Source organism: Pseudopodoces humilis, chromosome 19 (assembly GCF_049639895.1).
Source record: "Pseudopodoces humilis isolate 2021_Gansu_Grassland_sample_001 chromosome 19, ASM4963989v1, whole genome shotgun sequence".
NCBI classification, from domain to species: domain Eukaryota; kingdom Metazoa; phylum Chordata; class Aves; order Passeriformes; family Paridae; genus Pseudopodoces; species Pseudopodoces humilis.
The window spans coordinates 6,938,345-6,959,563 of NC_142218.1; the positions used below are offsets into that span (position 1 = coordinate 6,938,345).

General features: G+C 55.9%; 1 protein-coding gene across 3 annotated transcripts in view; it reads left to right on the top strand.

Annotated features, from left to right (window-relative positions):
• Window positions 1-3,851, top strand: part of CDH22 (cadherin 22) — a 69,756-nt gene extending 65,905 nt beyond the window's left edge. For 2 of the 3 annotated variants that reach the window (XM_088064418.1, XM_005524701.2), the window contains exons 11-12: window positions 48-299; window positions 1,658-3,851. In XM_088064418.1, the coding sequence (XP_087920544.1) occupies window positions 48-299; window positions 1,658-2,196 (791 nt within the window). In that variant the 3' untranslated portion in view covers window positions 2,197-3,851. Of the gene's footprint in view, window positions 1-47; window positions 300-1,149; window positions 1,331-1,657 lie in introns of those variants that run through there. The other variant, XM_088064419.1, reaches the window with a different exon arrangement.
• Window positions 3,852-21,219: the final 17,368 nt, after the last annotated feature.

Sequence of the window (21,219 nt, forward strand, 5' to 3'; positions counted from 1 at the left end):
CTGTGATGTGGGGGTGACTTGGCTGTGGCTTCGCTTGTTCCCTGCAGACAACACGGCAGCGGTGCACACACAGAGAGTGGGCTTCAATCGCCAGGAGCAGGATGTGTACCTGCTCCCCATCCTGGTGGTGGACAGCGGCCCCCCAGCCCTGAGCAGCACAGGGACTCTGACCATCCGTGTCTGCGGCTGTGACAGCAACGGGGCCATCCAGTCCTGCAACAGCACAGCCTACGTCGTGTCAGCCACGCTGAGCCCCGGCGCCCTCATCGCGCTGCTGGTCTGTGTCCTCATTCTGGTTGGTGAGTGCCTGCCTGTCCCCTGCGTCCTTCCTGTCCTGTCCTGTCCCAGCTCCACTCCATCAGCATCATGTGAATGTGTGCAGGCAGGTGCTGTGGGCACAGAGCAGGCTTCTCTGCATCTGTCTCCTCCCTGGTAGCTGCAGCATGGGGGGCATGGACCTCAGCCCCTGATGGGGGGACCAGCTCAGGCGTGCTGGGGCTCCACAAGGCAGCCAGAGCAGAGTGTGATGCTGCCCAGCAGAGCCTGGAGAGCTGCTGGCTCACTCCCTGCATAGAAAGGCAGGAGCCAAGAGCAGCTTGCCAGCTGTCATGCTGTGCCCACAGCAGGCATCTCGAAGCAGATGGGGTGTGTGCTCCCAGCATGTGGGAAGGTGTGGCAGGTGTGGGGCACACAGGTGTGTCCTTACCTGGAAAGGTCAGTGTTAGAGTGTGTGTGTGTGTGGGCAGGATGCAGAGCTTGGCTGTGGTCAAACCAGTGTGCTGCCTAGGTCAGGACCTGTACCCCAGGAGTGCTGCTGCCTGCCAGGGGCACACTGGCACAAGCTGTGCTGGGCATGGGGAGCATGTGCTTCTGTGCCTGTGGGAAGGGGCTCTGAAAAAGGGATATTGGAGTGCCATCAGGTTTAGCACAGGACAGTTGATGGATGCAGCTGCTGAAAGTCCTCTCTGGCCCCAAAGCTGTCTCCTTGCTGGCTCCAAGGGCTGTCCAGACACCTGTGGGAGGCAGCACGTTGTTTGGTGAGGTCTCCTCTCCTTGGCATGGCTCCACTCCGTGTCTCCTGCAGCATCTCTGTTCAGAAAACCCTTTCCCACAGGGTGCGCTTTACACTGGTTTCATTTTCCAACGCAGTGCAAACAAATTTCTGCCTAATTGCCCAAACGAATAAAGTGCACATCGGTGCTTTAAAGGTGATGGGCTGAATGGATGATGATCCAGGACACAGCTGTGGCTCGCTGCTCGGGCTCTGTGCCATCTGCTCCACATTCACCCACCCAACATTTGCCTGCTACTGTGAATCATGCACCCCGTTTTCCTACTCATCTGCAGAACCCATCCGTTTGTCTGTCCAGCTGTGTGTTTATCCATCGCTCCCTCCTGTCTCGGTGGTCACGCTGCATGGCAAAGGAAGCTCTCAGTCTGCCCTGGAGCTTGGGCAAGCCTCTCTCCAAGCCAGTGCACAGCACGGCTGCTGCTTGATGAGCCTGGCTGATGGGAGCTGTCTGGCATGCCGGCAGGGCTCCCCGTGCCGGGGGTGCCGTGCCTCCACACCTGGCACCAAGCAGGAGTCATCCTCACCCTGCAGGAGCACGGCGTTCCCGAGACTCTGCGCCCATCTGACTGTCTCTTCCTTTCCCAGTGCTGGTCCTTCTGATCCTCACGCTGAAGCGACACCACAAAAGCCACCTGACCTCTGAGGATGACGAGGACATGAGGGACAATGTCATCAAATACAACGATGAAGGGGGTGGTGAGCAGGACACAGAGGCCTATGACATGTCAGCCCTGCGCAGCCTCTACGACTTCAGTGAGATCAAAGCTGGTGATGGAGGTGGGGGGCCAGGAGAGGGGGGCCCAGGCAGAAACCCAGCCTCGGAGCTCCATGCCCTCCCACAGTGGGTGCAGAGCCCAGACCTGGACTTCTCTGTGTTCAGAGACTATATCTGCAGGAAGGTGGAGCAGGCAGATGAGGACCTCTCTGTGCCGCCCTATGACTCATTCCAGACCTATGCCTTCGAGGGCTCGGACTCCCCAGTGCCCTCCCTGAGCTCCATCAACACCTGGTCCAGCAGCTCGGAGCAGGACTTCTCCTACCTGGGGGGCTGGGGGCCACGATTCCGGCAGCTGGCAGCGCTGTACGCGGGGCGCAGGGGCGAGGAGGACGGCGAGGAGTCCTAGCTGCCCCTCCAACCCCGTGGGCTCCGGACACCTCCTGGACTGGGGCTCCAGGCCGTGAGGTGCCACACGGGAATCGTGTGCTCCTGGGCCGGACTCCATGGCTGCCGGCCAGAGGCTGCACCGCGGGCACCGGGCCACTGCTCCTCCGCAGCTGCCTTTGGGCTCGGGTGGGCTCCACACTCACGTGGGGAGGCTGGGGAGCCCAGAGGAGCCACCGGGCTGTCCTCATCTCCTCAAAGCCAGTCTCCATTAAAGCACTACGCATTGACTTAAGAAGGAGAAAATCTAATTCAAGAGGGTTTGAAGAGGGTTTCTCCCCCACAAATTATAATTTAAATAGATCTGTTCGGTGATCCCTATCCAGGAGAGGAAGAGCAAACCGGGAGCCTTTTGTTGTCTAAATTGTTTTTGTCACTTGAGTCAGAGCATTTAAAGAGCTTTGATTTCTTTAAGAGCTTTCCTTGCTGAGGGAAACAAGCTTTTAACTTCTGTTCAGATTTTTCCCTCCTAAGTTTACGTGCTTTTTGAAGTCTTCCTTTTCGCTGCTCCCCGTGGGCCTCTCGGTAGCCCCTGGCTGCGGGCATGGTGTTAGAGGGAGGATGCCAGGCTGGGATCACATCCTGCACAGAACGGCCGCTCTCCTCAAACCAGGTTTCCCTTCCGTGCTGCAATCACTTCACCCCTGTATTGTGGTCACAGAGGTGCTGGTGATGTGAAGGGGATCCCCAACACTCCCTGCACAGCAGACATTGTCTGTGAAGTCCTGGTGTGCCCCACAGCCCAGTGACAGACAGGGATGTCCCACCTGTCACCGAGGCGCAATGTGCCCTGGGCCACAGAGCAGCTGTGCTGCTGGGGAATGCCATCAGAGCATTCTGGGGGGCCCAGAGCAGCACCCCCAGGTGGGATCTGCCAGCCCCTCACACAGGACCTGGGGTTTGCAGAGCTCCCAGCCAGGCATTGGCTGTCACCAAATGGTGTGAGCTGCACAGGGCAGCAGGCAGGGTGTCAGTGCTCCCTGGCCCACGGTGGCTGGGGGAGAGTTGCATCCCATGGAGGACTTTGCTGCAGGGTGAGGGAGAACCCTGGACCTCTGGCTGGGAAGAATAATTCCTGCTTGCACCTAGCTGACAGCAGAGCATCACCATTAGCAACAGAACAGCCATCCCCAAGAGATGTTTGTGAGGCCAGAACCTGCTGGCACAGCTCTGGGGCCAAGCTGGCTGCAGGTTGGGCAGCACGTCTGTGACACCTCGGGGTACCCAGGGTGTCCCCACCCCAGCACAGTATCCCACAGCAAACCAGCATGAGCTCCCAGCGGGACTGCTCTTGCATGCAATTCCTGGGTTTGGGAGGTAGGTGATGAGGATGCCAGTGGGATGTGCCGATGCTCTTCAGGCTGCAGATGATGCTGGAGAAAAGCACTGGGTGCCCGGTGCCTTCCCAGCCTGCCAACTACCACAGGGAAAACTGAACAGCCTGTAGAGTGATGTCCTTGCACAGCACCTCAGGCCATCCTGGCTGGTGCAGCTCTTTATCTGTTCATGTTGGGAAAAAAATCAATTATATCATTGATAGGTAACTGATAGTCTCCCAAGGCCTGACACATCCTGGGCTTGTCATTGGGTTTGTCCTTTTTAGTTTAACCACAGACACTGTTTTCTGTCCTTGGAGAAGGTTTAACTGTAAATGTACATGCGTGTCCATTTTTTTACTGCGTGTTGCTTCCCGGCTGCTGGCGTTGGTCCTTTGGCTGCAGCACGAGACCCAGCAGCAGAGAGGGACAGGACCTGTCTTTGCCATGGTGCCTGCCCTCAGCTGCTCCTGCCCACTGCCACCACGGCCCCTGTGCAAAGCCCCAGCTTGGCTCATACCGGGGCCAGGAGCCCCTGGAGGGACCAGGGTCCCTCCGAGGAGGCGATGCTGCTGTGGCTGGCACCTGTGCCCAGCGTGCTGCTGGTTCACTGTGATGATGCTGGGGAAGGCAGCAGGGCCCTCGAGTGCCAGCTCTGGCCACGCCATCTCAAGCACGTGGCACCCCGCGCCTCCCAGCAGGAGAACAGAGAAAGCCCTCTCTTTCCTCAGGAATGTGTTCGTGTTTTCCCTCTGGGCTGCAGAGCTGTGCCCGAGCCCCTCTGGCACTGGCCCTTCCTCTAGCCAAGTGTTGTGCAATAGCAGGGCTCTGTCCTAGGAGATGGGGTCTGACAGGGTACGTGTTTAGCAACCCTCCCAGCGGGTTCTCCCCCATCCCTGACCACCCCTGCCCAGCCCGTGCTCCCCGGCGCGCATGCACGCACGCTTGCGTTTTACTTTCTATCCCACGTGTAAATACGGGAGGAGCGTGGTACCGAGTGGTCCGGTACTGAGGGATCTGGTGCCAAACGATCCGGTACTGAGGGATCTGGTACTGAGGGATCTGGTACTGAGGGATCTGGTGCCAAACAATCCAGTACTGAGGGATCTGGTACTGAGGGATCTGGTACCAAGGGATCCGGTACCGAGTGGTCCGGTGCCAAGCGATCCAGTACCGAGGGATCCAGTACCGAGCGATCCGGCCCCGCCGCGCTGCCCGCGCCCCCTGTCTGCCCCCGCAGGAGGAGCTGGCAGCTGCCACCATGTCTGATGGAGTCACTTTGGTTTTGTTTCTCTACCCAGATGAAATTAGAAGGTTGATTTCCTCACCCTTGTTATTTTTTCAAGGTCTTTCTGGGACCTGGAAATAAATTATTTCCTTGTCGTCTAGCCTGAGTCTTACGTGCTTTTTTTTGTCTTTTTTTCTTTCCTTACATCGCCCTGTCATTGTGGTCCCTTTGGTGGCTTCCACGAGGGGCTGGGTGGCTGACAGGCTGCAGCATGTTCCCACTGGCAGGATGCTGTATCTCTGGCTTCTTCCCATTTCTCATTGAAATGCTCATCAGAAAAAGCTTCTTCAAGAGAAGGGTCAATTTTTTTCTCCTGAACTTGAAGGAAATGAAAATGAACAATGAAAAATAATGCCCTTGGCTTTCTCCATCCTTTCAGGAAAAAGTTGGGTTGTGCTTTGAGCAGCTCAAACTATTCTATGATTCTCTAATTCTTCATGGCTTCAGTACAGCTGAGCATTGTCAACAGTTTTGACCCATTCTCATTTTGGTGATGTCGTGTGTTACAGCAGTGTTCAGTTACTGGCAGCAGCTAAAAAACCCTCCTTCAAACTCAGTTTTAATATTGAAATTATGCAAATAAATGACATTCTGGCCTGACCACAGCTAAATCAATTGCTGGTGGTTTCCTTGCTGGCCAGGGGCTAGGGAAGGATCAAGGTGCTCATGGCAAAGAAGGCCTGGGAAACCTCACTGAGGTGGCTGCAAATGCTCCAGCAGCCATCAGTGTGACAAGGACACACCATGGAGGGATGGAGCAGGCACAGAGAGAGGGGACACAGCTGAGCTCGGTGGTGGCCTCAGTATAGGTCAGCACATAGAAAAGGCAGACTTTAAACTGCTCCATAAGGCAACAGTCATTTAAACAGCGTCTTGCAGTCCTGGCTCCAAAACAGGATTATTGTTCCCCCAGGTCTTTGAGTGTTTCCTTATCCTTCACCATCCCCCTGCCTCCACTCCATCCTGCTCCCTTGATTATTCACTAAATGTTATGGCAGAAGCATCTGGTGACCTTTGATGACAGCAGTTAGTGGGATGCTGTGACAGAAGGGGGAAGTCTTGAGGCCAGAGGGTTTTCCAGAGGCACAAGGTGTACTGTCAGACCTCAGTGTCCACGCAGTTTTCCTTCTCACACTTACAGTGAGTCCCTCTACAGCTGCCAGCCTTTAGAAAGACTTTCTGCCAGCATCACATTAATTGCCCCCTCACAGCAAGTCTGTCAGTGCTGTGGTCACAGCTGCCTGCTCTGGCAGGTCTGGACACTTGGCCCATTGCTGTTTGCAGAGAGTTAAGCTGAGTGTTTTTACCCAGGTTTCAAGCCCAGGTCCTTGGCAACAAGAACTCTCATCCAGCTGCAGCTCTCCAAGTCCTGCTGTCCTACTTCAGGCACCCAAACACTTTGGGACTCTAGAGGCTGGGGCCTGGAGTGTTCTGGGAACTCCATGTTGAGGAGGAGGTGTCTGCAGTCACTGTGCTCATTGCTGTGGAGGTGACAAGTGCCTGGCATTGAGTGTGAGCCTGTGCTGTGCAGGAGGATTTGCTTCTTGTATATTGTGGGGAAATGGAGAGAGCTCAAAGCAACAGATTGCCAGTCAGAACCAGACCCTTCACTACAAAAGAGGAGGATTATTGAGAGCTTTGATTGCAGAAGCATCTGTGAAGATGCTTGAATAGCTCCATGCCTCCTCAACACAGCTCCTTCTGAGGAAATTTTCCTATAGCAGCTTCTCTCTCTCCAGCAGTTGCACAACAGCCTCGTTGCAGAGCAGGGTAAGGGCAGGAGGGGAAGCCAGTCCTGCTCTGCAGATGATGGTTCTCGCCACATGGGATGTGACCTGTGGCTGTCTACTGGCAGTGCTGGCCGAGTGGCACTTGCCACTGTCACATTCTGAACGGGTCCTACAGGGCTGGTGCTGCTGTGTCCCATCAGCCACGGGCTGCTGCAGCCCCTTTTCATCCCCAGCACAGGGAGACTGCATCAGTCACCTCCAGTGCCTGCACTGAGCCATGGCAAGCTCCAGAAGGCAAGGTGTCCAGGTCTCCTCTAGAGAGGTATTTGCAAAAGATGGATGTGATCTGCTGGGATCATTAAGGGGAAGTGAAAAAAGGGCAGTGATACCTTCAACCCCAGGAGGAAAATCTATCTCTGGTAACTGAATGTAGCAAGGCTGTGTCAACCTCTACCTCCTGTTCCCACTGGCAATATCTTGCTCTGGAAGGTGATCCCTTCTCCCCCCATATCCTCTGAGGAAGCTGCTTTATCACCAGAAAGCTGACTCCTTTAACCACCTCCACCACAGCTAATATCTACCCCCTACATCCTTTCATTTACCAAGCCCTTGAGCTCCTTTCAGGGTTGGTGTCAGACTCTCCCTGCTCAGCAAAATCTCTGTTTTACCTCTCTGCCCTGTGCTTGGTGCTCTGTCTTGTCAGGGCTGTCTTTCTGTGCCACAGAACTCTGGTTTGTGCTCTCTGCTTGCTGTGGCTCTGCTGCATCCCAGCCCATGCCAGGAGTGTTCCCAGTATCTGGAGATGACCTGGCTTTGTGCTTGGCAGCAGCAGTTCTTGCTCCCCTCTCACTGCTGGGAACGGAGCTGTGTTTCCAGACAGCTGTCACAGCTCTGTCACCACAGCCAGAGAAGCTGGAGAGAAACAAAATCATTGAATTTCACTTGGTCCTGGAATTGTGCTTCTGTGCAGTCAGTGGGGCTGAGACCACCCCTCACCTTGCTGAGCAGCCAGGGCGGTGTGGTGGAGAGCTGGTGCTCCTGCTGCCAGTGAGGCTATGTCCTCTTGGGATGCTGGTGCCATGCTGAGCAGCCAGGCTGGCCATCATCTGTCACTCACACATCCCAGCCTGGGCTTTCTCCAGCCTCACAATCCCTTTCCATATGAGTGTGGATTTAATGACTGTTCTTCAAATTTTTATGGAAGTACCTTGGGCTTTGCAAAGCTGAATCCAGCATGGATGGGCAGAGTCTGAAGTAATTGGGATACACAGCAAAGCACAGCCAGGGCTCCCCATGCAGCAATCACACAGCCCTGGCCTTCCCATGGTCCATCCCACCCTTGTGAGGGGTCAAATCTGGCACTTAACAGCGTGACATTGGGCAAGAAAGAAAAGGTGAAAGCAGGAGCAGGAGCCCAGTGCCTTGGTGTTTGCCTCCCCTAGGCTGCAGAGCGAGCCACACCATCCAGCCACCCCTTCTGCTGCTGCGTGTGCCATGGGCCGTGGCTGGGAGGCCAAGTGCTGATTCTCAGACATCCCTCATCTGTAGTCAGTGCCAGCGAGTGTTTGTGGCTCGGGGTTGTTAACTGCCCTGTCCAGCTACACTGCAGCTTTATAGACATCCATTTTTCATCTCCTTCGCTGCTGTGGAGGAGCTGCTCAGGTGAGCACGAATTGGTCCAGCTTTTCACTGGGGGAACAGCCACCAGCCATTTCTAAGCAGAACAGATCCCCTTAGCTTGTGTTTTAACCACGGTAATTCTTGGAGTTTTAATCCCTCTTCTGCTGAGGGAAGCACGCGTTGCCATCCACCCTGGCAGAGGCAGCCCACGGCAGCCTCCACGGCGGTCAGGAGTCACTCACCTTTAGCCAGGAGCCAGGCAGCTGTTGAAATCCCTTCACACTGCACGCAAATTAGGCATTGAAAACACTCATTACAGGCAACATGACACGCCTTCATTATTCCAGAATAATTGTCTGAAAAGCTCAGCTCGAAGCACAAGCTTCACTTGGTGCAGGAATGTGATAAAAAGAAAACAGGAAGTGCAATCAATGCTTGTAATCCTTTTAAATAAAAAGGTACTTGCTAGTAGCTGCCAACATCTTTAAAAAGCTGTGATTTCCCCGGAGAGAGCCCTTATCAGCTACGACTGCGTGTCATTCTGGCTGTCTGTCAATCCATCAGACTTCAGTGGCACTGACATTAAGAAGCCAGGCGTTAAGATTATCACATTTACCCGTAATGTAGCACAGATTGTGTTGACATTTGGGAAGTATTCCACCACAGGAGCTATTTGACTTCAATGCTTTCTTCCTGAAGAAAAAAATGCTTTGAAATACCGGAGGGCAGGCGCCTGCTCTGCCTGCAGCGTGCTGGCAGGAGGAGCAGGAGGAGAGTGAGGGTGCACAAGCGATGTCCCAGGATGTATCCCAGGAATGCTGCTCTCCTGTTCTTTGGCTGCACCTGGCATGGAGCACGCAGGTATTTGGGTTGGCTGAGGAGGGTTCCCCTGTGCCCTGCCCTGAGGCAGCTGTGGTACAGTCTCCACAGAAACCCAGAGAGCAGCACCATCTGCTTGCACCCCTCCTTCCTCCTCCTGGCACTCCTCCTCTTGAGAAGGTCTCAGCTCTGTCCACAACGGAGAGGGGGATATTCCAGGCTAGGCCATGGAAACAATAGTAAATGACCTAAAAGGAACTGATTAATCTCTTTAAATAACTGTGAAGCCGTTTTCCAGAAAAAGTTAATCTACTCTAAATGGCTCTGGTGCTTTTCTTGGGCTCCAATCAATACGTGGTCACTTGCTTTTCATGTGTAATTCACAGTAATTGCAAAAGAGCATTTTCAGAAGAAAATTACACTCTGCAAGCAGAAATGCATAAAGACACAAGGGCCAATTGTCTTTGAATCCCAGTACAAGGCATGCTGTCAGACACACTGGTGAGCTGGAGGTGCTTCAGCTTCACAGCTCGGTGTCCTAGGTTCTTCTCTGGGAAGCTGCTGGAGGTGCTGGAGCGTGTTGTGTCCAGATGGCTTGATTTGGAGTCTCATCTGCTTTCAGGTCTGGCTGCCAAGGCCCTGGCCTCTGGACCCCTAGCCCACCAGCTGCACAAAGAAGTTGGCTGCAAGATTACAAGGTTGGGCAGAGACACATCCCTCTCCTGTCACTGCAGACGTTGCTGGGATCCGGAGGCAGCCGTGCTCTTTCCAGGCTGTCCCATCCAGGGCTGCACACAGCCAGCACTGCCCATGCACAGCAGCACCCAGCCATCACCCAGAGCCTCTGGGGCCTGGGACGGGTCCTGTGCACAGAGCTAGTGCAGTCCAGTGCAGATCACATTCCCAGGTCTGTCCTATCCCCTTCATCTCCTGCTCAAGTTTGTGCTAACCAGCGCTTGCTTCATCCGTGCCCAGCCTCGAGCCATGGCTGCCTGATGGTAGGACAGGCATCCCCTTCCAAAGAGTCCATTGCCTTTCCGTCATACACTGTAAAACCAGAGCATAATTTTCCAGAATGTCATTCTGATTCTACTGAGAAAGCTTATTACTTGTGATTTACCCATAAAAAAGCCCAGTGACTTATGCCGGTGTGTCTGTGGGTTTGCCCATCAATCCATCACGGCAGCAGCAGCTCTCCGCAGGGCAGGGGGAGCGGATCCAGGGGCTGAGGTGAGCATGCCACTGTGATTGACACACTGCTTTTGCTGGCCATAAAGCCTCTGACATATTCCTTTTGGCTCGGTGCGGATCCGCACTGCTGAGCTCCAGCACAAATGTCATTAAAACATGTTCTACCCATGGTACCTATAAATAATTGAGACAGCAGGTCTGCACTGTGCTGCAGCTTTCTGCTCCTCCAGTGAGCTGGCCTGGGGAGATGACCTCTCCTTCTCCCACTCACCCTCTCAGACATGAAGGGGCACCGGACACTCCCCCCACACTAATTTCTCTGAGACATTGGCAGGCCATGCTCCCAGGGCTGGGATCTGGGCTGCTCCCTGCAGGGAGGTGACTGCAGACCATTGGGCTCCAGACCTTGCTTTTATGGGCCATGAGCAGTGCCTGGCTCCTGCCTGGGGCACTGCCATGTGTGGATGTGTGGGCAGAACCTGGCAGGTGGGTAGAGGAGCCCAGTGATCTCAGTGAGTCAGGAGCAGTTCCCGGTTGTCAGTGCCCACCACTTCTCAATCTGTTGAAGTTTCCAGAGCTGCACAGGGCAGCACCTGCAGGTCTCCCTGTGCCAACACATGGCACACATAGTTAATGCTATCTGAAAGAGTTTAATGGACTCAGATGCATTTCCAATACTGTCACTAAATGTGTAGGAAATTCACAATCCATGGCTGAGAATGCTGCTTGCTGCCGTGGCCTTGGAAGCACAGCCTATCCCTGAACTCAGGTTTCCCCACTCACCTGGCCAAGACTGGTGGGAGCATCCTGTCCCTTGTGAGTCCCACCACGGTGTAGTACCTGCCACCCATTCTGTTCACCAGTCAGACCCCTCCAGCCCTTCTGCAAGTCCTGGCACAAAGGACAAGTGCAGTGCTTGATCAGGGCTCCTGCAGGCCATCAGGTATGAGCTGTGGAATGGCAGATGAGCTTACAGGCAAGGCTTCCTTTTGTGGGACACCCATGTGGAATACCTATGAGGGACATCAGCTCTGTCCCTGTTGAGAAGGGCAAGCTCACACCTTCAGCACCAGCTCCCTACACCTCCCATCACATGGTTCTGTCTCCCTTCATGCCCACAAACAGGTTTTTTCTTTCCTTCCTTCTCATGACAGCCACCAGCTCCCCCGTACCAGTGGGAGTCATTAGCAGGCATCACGCTGGCAACGCGCAGTGTAAATATGGAGTGCTGATATCCCACTGCCGTGCTGGGAGCAGCAACCCCAGACTGATGCTCTTCCCCTGGCAGCTCCCACCCATCAGTCTGACTCTGGATGTTCTTTAGATCCACAGGCTCCTTCTGGCTCCCTGGGTTCAGGAGAGCACAGTGCGAGAGAGCTGTGTCGTGGCCTCACACGAAGGCTCATCCATCGCCAGCACAGGCACACGTGGAGCCACAGCAAGGTGTTCTGGCGATGGAGGAACCACCTCCTGCCCCAGGGACACACCCTGGGCTGAGCATGGCTGTCCTGCCCCTGCACACACATGTGCAGGGCGCTGGGCACGTGCCAAGGCAGGTGCTGTGTGCGTGTGGAGGTGTGCAGCCATGCAGAAGCATGTGTGTGCTGAGGCAGACGCTGTGCTGTGCAGCGCATGTGCCCTGACAGATCATGAAGGTGTATTAAATAGCAGCTGTCGGGCTCTTCTCGAGCACAGCAGTAACACAGTTGGGACCATTGTGATGTCTTCTTAATTTAAACTCGTGTTGTCTTTCAGCCACGTGCTAATGAGGGCTAATGGGAAGATCAGCTTGCTATTTGCCAGCATTGCTGTGTGCATTGCCATGGCCCTGTCACTCCTGCAGCCTGGATGTCCTCACTGGCTGGTGCCTTTCCCTGCCTTGCTGCTCTGATGGGAAGAGGGACTCGGGGTCTGCTCCCTCTGGAGCTCATGTGGCATGTCAAAAACCATTCCACCAAGCCAACTTCTCTGACCACACAGCAGCAGGACTCATCTGGGGAGCAGAGCCTCCAGGTGCTGTCCATGGGCACTCCCCAGGATCTCCAGGGCTCCCTTGTGTCACAGCAGCAGCAGTGCCAAAAGCTCGACTGGCCCCTGTGGCTGGGACACCCACAGTGCTGCCATATCCTCTCCCATCTCTGCAGCCCCAGGACAGCCACACACACCCTGGGGACCCTCCTCTTGCTGAAGGGGCAGCCATGGAGTCTGTGTCACCCCTCGTGCTGCCCTGCTGTGACCCAGGGTCTGCACAGGGTACAGCAGTTGCTGGTACCTAGAGGAGTGATGGTTTGGCCACAGCTCAGTAACTTTTTGTCACCTGCACGCCCATCCTGGCTGGCATGGCTGTGGGGCTGGTGCTTGGGGACAGGGCAGCTGTGCATGGCACATCTCTGCTCCACAGGGCTGGGGCTCATTTTCCCTCTCTCTGTGCCTGTCCCCAGCTCTCCCTGCTCCACAGCCACACGTGCCAGCTGCAGAGCAGGACACTGTCCCAGGGCTGCCGGAGGGGCTGCCTGAGGGTGCCAGCACCGACCCGACCCCGACAGAGCGGGAGCGGAGCACGGGGAGCTCCATGGTGGCAGCATCCCTGGAGCTGCTTCTCCCAGCACTAACCCACACATTTATCAGGATTAATGAAGCGTGCAACAAACGGATCGGGGAGGCAAAGAAAGCAGCAGAGACAGAGCCAGCGGCTGGCAGCAGGGAGATGAGGGGGTGTGTGGACCAGGGATGCTGGCCAGGGCTGCACAGGAGCAGCACACCTCCCTGGGTACATGCTCCCAGCTTCCCACATGGACACACAGCTCACGTTAGCTCATCATCGTGCATACAGGCATGAAGAAAAGAGAGACAGTTTTACCAGAGATCAGCCATCAATATTTGAAAAAAAGCCATTGAATACTAACACAGCCACTTATGCCATATTTGCATACTTGCTTAATAAAAAATTACGGCCATTCAAAGCTCAATCATTAATTACCCAGCATATTTTTGTTTAACTCCCTCCCTTTTTTATTACAGACTAAGCTGTTTTCCTGCTTATTCAGCAAAAATTCCTTACTCTTCCACCAGGACGAGACATGCAATAAATATGTACTTATTAAGTGTGCATTACAACTGCACGAGCTGGGAGAAGTAATAACAGGCCCAACATAAAGCTGAAGTATTTATGCATGTACCTAGGGCCACTTTAGCTATTTATTTTCACAAAGAAATTAAATTAGATAGTTTGATAGCTCTCAGTGTGACTATGGTGGGAATTCACATAGGCCTCAGCCTGTCAGGTAGGGATGTGTTTGAAAGCACAAACCCATGATGAGGACATGCTGCAGACTTCCTGACAAGCCAGATGTGCTGGGCAGGAGTCCCTGCCAGGAGGGTCAGTGCCCAGCCAATCTCCTCTGCCTCCCAGCTGGGAATCCCATGGGAACAACAGGCAGGCAGGATGGACACCAGGCAGGCAGGATGGACACCAGGCAGTGAGGATGGACACCAGGCAGTGAGGATGGACACCAGGCAGGCAGGATGGACACCAGGCAGGCAGGATGGACACCAGGCAGTGAGGATGGACACCAGGCAGGCAGGATGGACACCAGGCAGTGAGGATGGACACCAGGCAGGCAGGATGAGGCTGCCCACTACTGGGACCACAAGTGACTCTTTGTGGGAAAAACACAGTGGTACAGTGTCCTTGGAGAAAACTGCTGGGGTGTGAAGAGAGACAAATTTTCTCAGGAAAATTGACTTTTCAAACCCTTCTCACTTGAAAGAATCCCAGCGCCTTTGTGAGTGTTTAACGCCCACTCTCCATAGATGCCTTTGACAAGAGATGTGACACCTGCCCTGGACAGGAGAGGGGATGGGGAAGGCAGTGCCACCCCCCTCTGTGCCCCCCAGCCCTCACCACCCTGCGGGAGGCCCCGCAATTAGTGAGCGACCTGATTAGCGCTGATTGCGCACACGCCGCCTGCAGCGGGAGCCGGCGGTGCTGCCTGCGGTGCTGCCCCACCACCACCCCGCACCAGTGCCACCCCAGGGCACAGCCGAGGGCACCAAGCCCGGGGGCTCTGAGCCTGGAGGGGACACTGAGCCTGGAGGGGACACTGAGCCCGGGGGCCGCCTGCCTGTTCACATGGGGCTGGGACCACCTGCAGCATCCCCTGATCCCCAGGGAGTGGCTTCCCCTTGGGCTTGTCCCCTTGGTGTCTGACATACCCCTGTGCCTGTCATGCAGGTTCCTGATGTCTCCGAGTTATTAAAGATGGGATTTTTAAATAGCACAGAGGATGTACGAGTTTTGCCGTGTCAGCACGGGGGAGTGACAGGAGCTCTGGGAACCAGCCCAACCCCGGCAGTGACAGTGTCCTTTAATTACAATTGATGACCTGGCATCTGCCTTCCCTAGTGCTCATCAGCTCATTGCCTCGCAGCAGGACAATGGGACCCCAGGCCCTACCCAGTCGCTCCCTGAACCCAGGCACAGCCTGCTCTGCTCCTCCAATTGCCCACATTTTATCCAATATAAAGGAAACATTGGCAAGATGCCTTCCCAGGGGGCAGAGGCATCTCGATGAAGTTCCCGGCGCCTGCCCATCCACGTGTACGTGGCACCGGGGTCCTGGTCATCCTGTGGCCTCCAGCAGCTCTTCCAATGAGGGCTTGTAGAGAGACCAGCAGCTGCCAAGCACGGGGTGGTGTTTCCTGGCAGAGGAGTGAGAGGAAAACTGCCTCTGCCCGGGGCATAGCTGGGTGGAAGCATGCGAGCTGAGCGCCGGGGCTGACCATGGATGTGCCAGCTTGCCAAGAGATGTGTGAGAACCGCCTCTCGCTGGTGGAACAGGAGGGAGCACAGCTCAGCAATTACAGCACAATTAGCTCAAACAGCAGGTTGATTGTAAATTGCAGCTCTGTGCCAGCTACAAGTTCGGAGCGAATGGCTGGCGGGAGCTCTCTGTCAGCCCGGCTGTCTCTGCTCGGGTCTGAGCCAAGCAGGAGGTGTAGGGTCATGGCCCACAGCATCCCCTGTGGGGTCTCCTGGCACCTGGCCCCACAGCCTCCCCCTTGAGCTGCTGCAGACACAGGAGAGCTGGTGAGCAGTCCTGTGGCCTTGCTAGTGCAGTTCCTTTATGGAGAGCTGCCAGGAGGAGCTCTGCAGAGAGGAGCTGTTGGCCCTTCTTGGGGCCACGGGGTATAAGAGCCATGCTGCCTTCCCAGAGCATCCCTTGCTCCAGAAGAGCTCCTGGGCCTCCCCTGCTCCATGCTGGAGCCTGGACTGCCACTGGCTCGGAGCCCAAATGAGCAGTGCCACCCATGTGTTCCTAAAGCAGGTGTGCAGGGTGCAGGAGCCTTGCTGGAAAGTGGGTAGTTGTAACATTCCTCTTGCATCCTGTGTGGGGAGTAGCCACAGGGGAGACCACCTCTCAGAGGGGACCCCCAGACCTGTCCCTGTGGGGCAGCGAGGGTGGCTGAGCATGGGCTCAGCTTGCAGGACAACCACCTACAGCCAAGCAGTGAGTGCAGTTGTGCTGCCACGGGGATGTGTGGCAATGAGCACTTGCACTTCTCTTGGGAATGACTGCCTCAAAGCAGCCTGTTCCCTGCACCATCCATGCTGTCCTGCCTGGTGTGCAGGACAGGCACTGTCAAGGAATAGGAGGGGACCCCAGAATGGGCTGTTTCTATGTTCAAGCAGTCATCCACCCTAACCCTTGTGCAGAGTATGAGGCAGCCTGGCTCCTCCAGCTGGCCATGGAGACACGGCAGGACTCCTGTGCAGCCCGAGAGAGGGACAGGCTCCTGGGGGCCCACAGCGGAGCCCCACTCACTCAGCTGTGCTGAGGAAACCTCTGGCACAGGTGCAGGAGGACTCAGTGCTGCCTGTAGGGCTTGCAGCAATCCCTGTTCCCCAGGACAGCACTCCTCTGAGGGATGGCAGAGGGATGCTCACAGCAAGCTTTGGGGATGGCCGTGCCCTCAGCAGGGTGTCCCGTTGGCTCTGTCCCCAGACTGTGCTGGCAGTGGGGTCGGTGTGCGTGGAGCCGTGTGCTCGGTGGCAGCAGCAGCAGACAGACACGGAGTCTGTGGCAGGGAGGGGCAGGAGGGGCCCGTAGCCCGGCTGTCCCTGTGCATGGGCTGCCGAGGGGCCTGGGGCAGGCGGGGGGCAGTGCCTGTCAGCCTGCTGAGGCTGATGCCTTCCATCTCTGAGTTACTGGCTCGTGTCAGGGCAGAGCTGGAAATGTCAGGGACTGCTGCAGGGTGACCGTGCAGAGTGGCAGATGGTCAATGATGGATTTGTCACTTCAGATTCAGGCGGTTTTTAAATATTCAGCAGAATCGGAGGTGACAGCTCATGGCAGCAGGCAGAATTTCTGTACGTCTCGGTAAGACCTCCTGGCCCCCTGGGAGGTGGGGCACAGCAGGACAAACCCCGGCACCTCGCGGCAGTGGCTGGGGACAGCGCAGGCTGGGAGCGTGGTGTGCATGGCCAGGGCTCCCCATGCTCCCCGTGGCTGGTGACCCAGTGGAGGTGCAGGAAGGAGGCTGCTGCTGTGCTTGTTCTGCTCCAGCTGCTCCCTGCGAGCTGGAGCATGCAGGTAGTGCCTGTGCTGCCTGCAGCCACCCCGCTGTGTCGGCACCAGTGCATTGGGGTGTCTCGAGAGCACTGGGGGCTCCCACCAGCTCCACACCAGAGCTGGCACTCCCCAGCCCTTTGGTGATGCCCGTGGCAGCCACATTCTGAGGAGAGGCCCTGCAAAGGGCAGTGTGAAGGAGGTTCCTCAGGCAGGGAGAACAGGGGTCTGGGCAGGCTGGTGGTGCAAGGGGTGTGGGAGGCTCAGCTGAGCATGTAAAGTAGCTGGGTCAGCAAGGAAGAGAGATGGAACTTGGACAGGGAGCAGGGTGCCTGCTGGGCTGCATACAGGTGCTCTGCAGATTGCCAGTGGCAGCAGCACTAAGGCAGGACCAGTGCTGCAGTGCTGTGCAGCAGGTCAGGGCAGACTTGGGAGTGATGCCTTCCACAGCTGCTGCCATCAGCCTGGGTCCCACCAGTGGTTATGAGGAGCAGTCACTTCTTGCTGGTGCTTCTTCCTGAGGCACAAGTCATTGTTCAAAAACTGCCTTGTACCTGCTCAGGACTCCTGTGGTATGTGGGATGGACATGGCCCTTCAGAGCCAGCACAGGAAATGTCTCCTGCTGCAAGAGGTGCAGAGCCAGGATGGAGTGTGGGTCCTGGCTGATCCAAGGGACAAGGAGCTTCCCCTCCCTGGGGGTATGTGTGGCTGTGGCCACTGGCAGGAGGAAGGCAGCAAGGTCATTGCAGTAATGAACACCCTGGCCCTTGAGGACAGGGGCTGAAGTATTGACTCTGCATCCCCTGTGCCTGCTGCCTCAGAGAGAGCTCTGCTCATGCCAGCTGGATTGGCTTGTCCCTGTGCCACAGTTCATCAGGTGCAATCACACACACCAAACTTTGCTAACAGTGCAGGTCCTCCTGTACTTCCACCATGTGTGCAGAGGTGCCTGGCTGGGGGCATGAGCAGAGGGATGGCATGCTCCCCCTGGTGCTCCTGTGCTGCAGGCAGGTCTGGGTAAGCTCCCTGCCTCCCCCCAGCCCAGGGAGTGGTGCCCTTGCAGTAGAGGTTTGCAGTCCAGGCTGGTCATGCAACCCACAGGGCGGGCAGCACTGAGAGGGCTGTGTCTATCAGGGCTGTCTCCCATGCCCCAACAAGGCAAAGCACCTTGGCTTGGGAGTGAACAGGTGAAACTGCAGCCCCTCTTGCCACTGTCCAGCTCTGCCAGGAGCCTGATAGGCAGTCAATGATTAACGCTGAAGTCAAACCCTTCCACCAGCTCCAGCCTCAGAGTGCTCTGCAGCAGCGCTGCAGCCCCCACCAGGGAACCCCACAGACCACCCAGAATGTTGTGGCTCCTCAGCACTGCCCTGCTCCACAGAGCTGACTCCTCTTCATTCCTGTGCCTGCTGTCACCAGCCTGTTCCTCTCTCCTGCACGGGCTGCATGATCGCAGTGGCTTCCAGCAGGGCCAGTTCTCTGCAGCCCAGCCCAGTGCCAAATTCTTCTTCCTCCATTAGGTGCTTCTCTGATCAGCAAGCAGAAGGCAACTTGCTGGTCAGACCCTCCTGGAAGAGCTGAGCTTGGCTCTGGCTCCAGCCTGCTCTTGGAGCAATTTAATATCAGCAGCTGGAGGGGATGGGGAATTAATTTTGGTTGCTGCCACCCCTTCGGGCCACACCTACATGTGCTGGGTAGTGCGATGTGCTGGCTCCCCCCTTCCTCTGCTGGAACAGCTGCTTGAATTTCCTTGTCCTGCCTTCATCCCTCCTTGCATTAACTGTTTCTCAGCCACGAGGCACTGAAGGGCTGCAGCTGGCTCTGCCCAACAGGCTTGGCCCTTCTGCTGATGGAGAAGGACAAAGCTCTCAAGGAAAGCACAGGCCATAAATCAAGGGCAGCAGCAGCATCAGGCAGCCCTTGGCTCTGAAGGGGCCGTGCAGGGCTCATGAGCACAGCTCAGGTGCTGGTGGCCACCAGCCCCTCCAGGTGACTGCAGTGGGACTCTCGGGTGGGTGCAGAGTCCAGGCTTTACAGGGCAGCCCCACACAGCAGCAGGTGTCAGGTCACACAGCACAACACGCTGTGTCCCCAGCCCTGAGAGACAGCACAGGATGTGTCCCAGCTTGGGTCTGGGGGAGGTGGGTCTGGGGGACACTGCCTGGGGCTGAGCACTCGCCCAGCAGAGGCTGCAGCTGACTCTGAAGAGGTTAAATCTTTCTAATCGCTCAGTAAGACCTTCTCTAAGAATTTATCTACTTTCTGCCTTCCAAGAACATATGGATAAAATCCCCCTGAGCGGGACTTACATTTATAGCATCTATTACTGAGATCAAGGTTAATCCAGAGTAATCTAATGGGGTGAAAAGGACTTTATATAAATCTGTTTTAATCTACGGGACATGATAGCCTGACAAGGCCATCAGAACACTCCTGCACCACTGCTGGGGCAGTGAGAGGTGCCAGAGTTGCACAGGGGATGCAGGAGGCAGAGCTGGCTCATCCAGCACCCACCAGACTGACTGCAATGGGGTCAGGAGACTGGCAGGGCTGGAACACGGCTCACCGGGGCCAGGGCCAGGCCAGCTGTCCTGGTGTGCAGCTGCTGCTGGTGCCTCCAGACAGACTGAGTGACCCTGTCCCTGTAGGGATGTTGTGCCATGGTACAGGGGAGGCTGTAAATGCTCTGAATTAAGAGCCATCCCTGATAGGTGTAGTTGATCCACACTTCAAAAGAGGGGATTCAGCAGGGAGACACAGAAGGTGAACTTCAGTGGCTGCCAGCACTGAGGCTGCATCCTGTGTGCTTGCCCATGCTGGGGACCGGTGGCTCCACCAGGGCTGGTGCCTGCAGCACAGGCACAGGGAATTCCAGGTGGGCAGAGAGGAAGGACTGCCCCTGCCAGGATGTCACACTGTGGTCCCTCCCGCACTGCACCTCTCCCACAGCCGGGTGAGTGCACCCACTCTGAGCTGTCTAGCTCCAAGCACTGCTCCCCCTGCTCCTGTGCTCCCCATCCTGCCAGCACCGGGCTCACTCCAGTGTGAGCCCTGCAGCTGTGCCTCTGCCTGGGGATGTGCTGAGCCCCAGACAGGCCTGGTGCTGAGGGCAGCCCGTGCCTGCTCCTGCCCAGGCAGAGAGACACAGCAGCGAGTCCCACGGACACAGGAGGCCAAATAAGACAGTTCTCCAGAGCACGGCGTGTCGTTTTACATCTGCTCAGATGGAGACTGAGTTATCCAGGTCCCTGAGTCCCAGACCCGCCAGAAGACAGTATCTCAGCTAAACGATGCAAAAATGATTTAATGGAGGGAACTAATCAAGGAATCCATGAGAGACTGCTCACCAAGGGCTGATGCAAGATTCAATTAAACTGCAGCCTTTGTGGGTTCACTATTTTAATTTTCCACAAATTAGCTTAAAAAAGGTATGGAAATGAAGATATTAGATTTTTTTTTAAGTCAAAAGGAAAAATCCTTTGAGGATTATATTAGCTATTTCGCTTTAACAAACATAATTTCTATACTCATTTTCTTGTTTTAATCTCAGCTGTTGAGATACTCTTTCCATTCCAGCTCCAGTGTCAGTGTGGAAGGCTGTTAACCCTTCCCAGAGCAGGTCCTACAGCCCAGCTGCTGCAGTGCCCCATTCCCATGCCAGCCACGGTGCTGGGGCGAGGGCAGCACGATGGCACTGAACCCTCCTTGGTCAGCTGGGTTCCAGTGAAAGAAGCAAGTCCAGCCCCACAGCAGTGATGGAGATGCCTCCCCAGTTCAAGGGCTCTGCTCTGTCCCTGCCTGTGCCAGGTTGGACAGAGGCTGGCTGTGAGTGATTCCAGTGCAGTCAGGGATGTGGATCTGCCCGGGGCTGCAGCAATGCTAAGCTCCAGACACCCCACATTTTCTGTAACTTCACCTGCTTTTGCCCTCAGGCAGCTGGAGATAAACATGGAGTAATAGTGTTGTGTGTCAGCTGTGATTTGTCTTCTGCAAGAGTATGTCTTGCACTAAGGATCTCCTGTGAGTAATAACAGCTGCTGTTACGGCCCTGCCTCGGCTGGCACCTGCTGGCCTGGCATGCCTGGCCTTTTCCTGCCCTGTGTGGTGCAGCTCCAGGGCCTGGCTGGAGGCTGCTCTCCAGCAGGAATGGTGCCTTGAAAGTGTCAGGACTAGTGGCTGGTTCACTGAGCTTTGCCTGGCCACACAGCCTGTTCCTCTCCCTGGGTTCCTCTCCCTGGGTTCCTCTCCCTGGGTTCCTCTCCCTGGGTTCCTGCTCATCAGTGGAAAACAAGTCCCCATCAGCAGCATCGCTTTCTGGTGTGGGGCTTTGCCAGGCCCACAGTGGGTCTGGCTGGGCCACCCATGGCCAGGCCATGGTGCCAGGCATGTACCACAGTGCTGAGGAGCATCATCCACAGACCCCCTGCTCCCAGGGTGGGATGGGCTCCTTC